General features: G+C 56.9%; 1 protein-coding gene across 2 annotated transcripts in view; it reads left to right on the top strand.

Moving 5' to 3' along the window:
* Positions 1–3,669, top strand: part of NUCB1 (nucleobindin 1) — a 15,297-nt gene extending 11,628 nt beyond the window's left edge. The window contains exons 4-9 of one of the 2 annotated variants that reach the window (XM_021707492.1): positions 763–821; positions 1,071–1,151; positions 1,242–1,334; positions 1,745–1,915; positions 2,403–2,499; positions 2,778–3,669. In XM_021707492.1, the coding sequence (XP_021563167.1) occupies positions 763–821; positions 1,071–1,151; positions 1,242–1,334; positions 1,745–1,915; positions 2,403–2,499; positions 2,778–2,890 (614 nt within the window). In that variant the 3' untranslated portion in view covers positions 2,891–3,669. Of the gene's footprint in view, positions 1–762; positions 822–1,070; positions 1,335–1,744; positions 1,916–2,402; positions 2,500–2,777 lie in introns of both variants that reach the window. The other variant, XM_008047932.1, reaches the window with a different exon arrangement.
* The last annotated feature ends 1,380 nt before the right edge of the window (positions 3,670–5,049 follow it).

Here is a 5,049-nt window from a genome sequence, read left to right on the forward strand (position 1 = left end):
CTGCACTCCAGTCTGGGTGACAGAGTGAGACTCCAACTCAAAAAAAAAAAAACCCAGCCCATGTGGCTGTGGCTACGATATTGGATAGCGATAGCGCAGGTCCAAAGGTTAACTGGGCTCCTGTCCAGGGCTGCACAGCAGGTAGAAGTCAGGAAGAGGATAGAGCCAGCAAAGGAGGCTGAAGGGCAGCCAGAGTGGACAGAATGATGTTCTGGAAGCCCAGGGCAGAAAGTCACTTGTAAGACAGAGGCTGAAAATTAACCATCGGGTTTGCAGAATCAGGGTTCCTGGCCACCTCAGCAGGAGCAAGGTCAGTGCTTTGAGTGAGCAGAGGAGGTGGGGCATGGAGGTAGGGACCGTGAGTGTGGCCCACTGGAGCCCTGCAACTGCACAAGCTAAATAAGCAGGAGAGACTTTCCAGCACCAGTTCTCTGGGAGGCACAGGTTCCTAACACCCTCAGGAGGACCCTGTGCCCAGAATGGCAGCTGCTGAGACCCGAGAGCCATCCTGCATGACCGTGGGCCCATGCACATTCCAGGAATGCCTGACCTTGATCTCCTCCCTCTCGGGGGGCCATGGTTGCTAGGCAATGGGCTGCCCTAGCAACAAGCCCAGTAGGATGCTGAAGCCACTGCCACTGGAGACCCTTAGTTACCTGCCTGCTGATGACAGACCCCATGTCAACCCAGAAGTGCATCTCCAGGGACCTGACCCGTCCTGTCCTCAGTCCCCTGAGACCCCTGTTATCTCCTTCCCTTCAGATATCAACAGCGATGGTGTCCTGGATGAGCAGGAGCTGGAGGCCCTCTTCACCAAGGAGGTGAGCGTCTTGGAAGCCTTGAGTGCAGCGGGCACGCCCGGATCAGCCACGTGTCCCATCAGGGAGCCTAGCAGTTCCCTTGAAGCCTCCCGGTGGAAACTACAACTCCCAGCAGGCCTTGGGGCAAGAGGCAGCCAGGGGTGTCAGCCTGCCCCCAAGGCCTTCTGGGAGTTGTAGTTTATTGTGCGTATAAGGCGGGCCATAGCCTAGGGCCTCCTAATGCTTCCTGCCCCTCGCTTGTCCCTGCAGCTGGAGAAGGTGTATGACCCAAAGAACGAGGATGACGACATGCGGGAGATGGAGGAGGAGCGGCTGCGCATGCGGGAGCACGTGATGAAGAATGTGAGGGGGCGTCGGGTGAGGGGGCGTCGGGTGAGGGGGGGATGGGCCCCCAGCTTTGTCACTTACCCGGCTCCCCAGGTGGACACCAACCAGGACCGCCTCGTGACCCTGGAGGAGTTCCTGGCATCCACCCAGAGGAAGGAGTTTGGAGACACTGGGGAAGGCTGGGAGGTGAGGACAAGGGGCACACTCTGGGTCCTGATTATCTCATTTATCTGGCCCTAACCTTTCTCCCAGTCTCTGGCCATTTCCCTCCCTCCCTCTCTCTTTCTCTCCCTCTCTCCCTCTCTCTCGCTCGCTCTCGCGCGCTCTCTCTCTCTCTCTCTCTCTCTCTCTCTCTCTCTCTCTCGCTCTCGCTCTCGCTCTCTTTCTTGCTCTTCCTCTCACTCTTCCTCTCTCTGGACTTCCTTTCCCCTCTCTCTGGGTCTCTTTCCCTCTGCCTCTGGTCTCTGTTCTCCACATCTCTAGGTCTTTTTCCCTCCCTGCATTCTCTAAACCGCCTCAGTTAGCACAACCTTCTCCAACACGGGTGAGCCAAGGCTAAGTCATCCCCACTGATGGCCTGGTCCTTGCCCCTGCAGACAGTGGAGATGCACCCCGCCTACACCGAGGAAGAGCTGAGGCGTTTCGAGGAGGAGCTGGCTGCCCGGGAGGCAGAGCTGAATGCCAAGGCCCAGCGCCTCAGCCAGGAGACCGAGGCTCTAGGGCGGTCCCAGGACCGCCTGGAGGCCCAGAAGAGAGAGCTGCAGCAGGTGACCAGGGGGAAGTTGCTTCTGGCCTCCCTGGTGGCGCTTGTCCTTGGCCACATGGGTGTCCAGAGGCTGGGAAGGGCTGCGGCCACCGTGTTTATCACCAGTAGAGTGGCAGGTGTTGCTTGAGTAAGGGCAGGCGTTTTCCCATCCCCGATAGCTCTGCGGCTACCATGTTGGATACGGGCAGTGAGGCCACGCATGGGAGGGGGAAGGCCCAGGAGGAGGAGGAAGACCAACTCAGCCAGGGACAGTGAGGGCTTCCCTGTCCCTGGATAGGCCTCAAGCCATGACAGAGATGAGCACTGGATCCTTAACTCTTATTCAGCCCAACTCTGAGTGGGAGAAAAACTGAGGCCCAGAGAGAAGATCTTGGCCCGTGACCGCTTAGCAGGTTCTGTGGGATCTCAGTCTGGGGACTGACGCCTGAGCATCACCAAATGCCAGCGTCGTGCCCTCTTGTCTGTGCGATCCCCACTTCCACCGGCAGGCCGTTCTTCATATGGAGCAGAGGAAACAGCAGCAGCAGGGCCACAATGTCCCGGCCTCCGACCCTGAGGGACACCTCAAGTTCCACCCAGACACAGGTACTGGGCCTGGGGCCCAAGGAGAAGAGACTGGGACTTAGACTCCCAGGTCTGAGGGGGGAGGGACCGGGGTCTGGACTCCTGGGTCTGAGCGGGGAGGGGCTGAGGTCTGGACTCCTGGGTCTGAGGGGGCAGGGGCTGGAAGCCAGGACTTCTGGATCTGAGGGGGAGGGGTTGGGGGTCTTGACTCCTGGGTCTGAGGGAAAAGGGGCTGGACCTCCTGGCTGCCTGGGAAGGAGGGAGATGGAATGTCCAATGGCACCCCCCTCCTTTTCCAGACAATGCGCCTGCCCCGCCTCTGATCGAAGACAAGAAGAATGTGGACACCTCAGAGAAGAAGCTTCCTGAGCAGCCCCCTGAGGTGCCCCAGTCAGATTCCCAGCACCTGTGACCCTACAGGGACCCGCCCTCCCGGGTCTGAGGCTCCAAGGCAGCCGATGAGAGCTGGGTGAAATGGCACAATCAGCCTTCCCCAGGGCCGCACACGTGTGGCCTCTGGGGGGGCACTTGGGGTGGCATTTCACACATGGCTGCCAGGCCCCACGTCTGCCTGTCTCAACTTTCACAGCCTTGTGAGTCTTGAACCTTTCCTCTGTCCCCGCAAGGGGCCTGTCTTCTCTTGCCAGTGAGGAACTCACTGGGTCAGCTGCGCTTAGGAAAGCCCCTCCTGGGATGGCCAGCTCCCAGCCTGCCTTCCCAGGTGGCTTTGGCCTGTGGCCGCTCCAGGACCCTGTGTCCCCACAGTTGCTGGAGCCCACCTGCCGCTCCAGGTCGAGCTTCGTCCGATACATGGGGGCTTGGGGTGGTCCCTCGAGAGCTTCTCCAACCTTCCGTGAGACCAGCGATGCCTCTGAGACAGTGTCTTCTCCATAGCTGGGGGCTGAGGGGGCTGAGGGGCAGGGGACCCTCAGCCCAGCTGGACAGCTCCGACACCAGGAGCTCGGACCCTGCCTGTGCCCCTGGCTCCAGCCTCCTCATCAAAGCCTCCTCTCAGACCTCCAGGACCCAGAATGGGCTCAGAGCTGACCCCGCCCCAGGACCAGGTCCCGCCCCTCAGCCTCATGTATAGACCCTGAAAGTCAGCCCAGCCTACATTCCTGGCCTCACCTCACAGTGCTCCTTGCCCTGCTCTGTGCTCCAGTCCCATCCAAATACACTTTCTGGAACAAATACCACAGTGTCTGTGTATATCCTGTTCCCTCTGAAACCCTATTGCCACATTACCTGCTAGAGTCCTCTTTTATTTTTTTTTAAGTTAGAGTCTCACTCTGTTGCTCCGGGCTCAGGTAATCCTCTCACCTTGACCTCCTAAAGTGCTATGATTATAGGTGTGAGCCACCGCGCCTGGCCTTTTTTGTTGTTAAGTTGGGGTCTCTATTGCCCATGCTGGAGTGCAATGGCATGATCATGGCTCACCATGGCCTCAACCTCCTGGGCTCAGGTGATCCTCCTGCTTGAGTTTTTACAGCAGTGTGCCGGCAGGCCTGGCTAATTTTTTAATTTTTTTGTAGAAACGAGGTCTCGCTATGTTGCCCAGGCTGGTCTCAAACTCCTGGGGTCAAACGATCCTCCAACCCCAACCTCCCAAAATGCTAGGATTCCATGTGGAAGCTATTGCATCTGGCCAGAGTCCTCATGTTTTAAGATTCAAGCATTGGCCAGGCACGATGGCTCAAGCCCATAATCCCAGCACTTTGGAGAGACAGGGGATTGCCTGAGCCTACGGGTTCGAGAATAGGCTGGGCAACTTGGCGAGCCCTCATCTCTACAATAAGTCAAAAATTAGCTGGGCATGGTAGTATGCACCTGTAGTTCCAGCTACTTAAGAAGGCTGAGGCAGAAGGATTGCCAGAGCCCAGCAGCTGGATGCTGGGGTGACCGTGAGCTTGCCACTGCACTCCAGCCTGGGTGACAGAGTGAGACTCCAACTCAAAAAATAAAAAATAAAAAGGTTCAAGCCTCACTTCTGGGAGACTGAGGGCTGGCATCTTTCCATCTTCTTGATTCCTTCAGCCACAAGGAGAGAAAACCCAAACCTGGGATTAAACAAGTTTTTAGAAGTGTATTATCACCGAAAACAATAAGTGACACTGCAGAATGACTTCAGGGCTGTCAGGGAACCAGGTTCCACTGTTCCTTAGCTATGTCATAGATAGGTGTGGCGGCTGTACTGTCCCTCATGGTCCCAAGGTGGCTGCAGCTGCTCCAGATATCACTCCTATCTCCACCAATGGCCAGTGAAGGAAGAAGTCACAGCCTGTTCTGAGCATTGTTGTAAGTGGAAGAAAATCTGTTCCCAAAGCCCTCTCCCCTGTAGCCTCCACATGTCACCTCTCATCCCAAATGACCATGAGGTACACATGATGACTATAGGTCCATCAAGATGGCATCTACGGTGGGGATTCATTCTCATCTGGCATCGAGAAGCTTTCCTTGGACCAAATTGGGATCTGGGAAAAAAGTAAGAGGTGGGGTGTGATGGTTCATGCCTGTATACTCAGCACTTTTGCCAGGTTCGGTGGCTCAGCCTGTAATCTTGCGCCTTTGGGA

Source organism: Carlito syrichta, unplaced genomic scaffold (assembly GCF_000164805.1).
Source record: "Carlito syrichta isolate Samal-C Ts95f unplaced genomic scaffold, Tarsius_syrichta-2.0.1 Scaffold118225, whole genome shotgun sequence".
Taxonomy (NCBI): domain Eukaryota; kingdom Metazoa; phylum Chordata; class Mammalia; order Primates; family Tarsiidae; genus Carlito; species Carlito syrichta.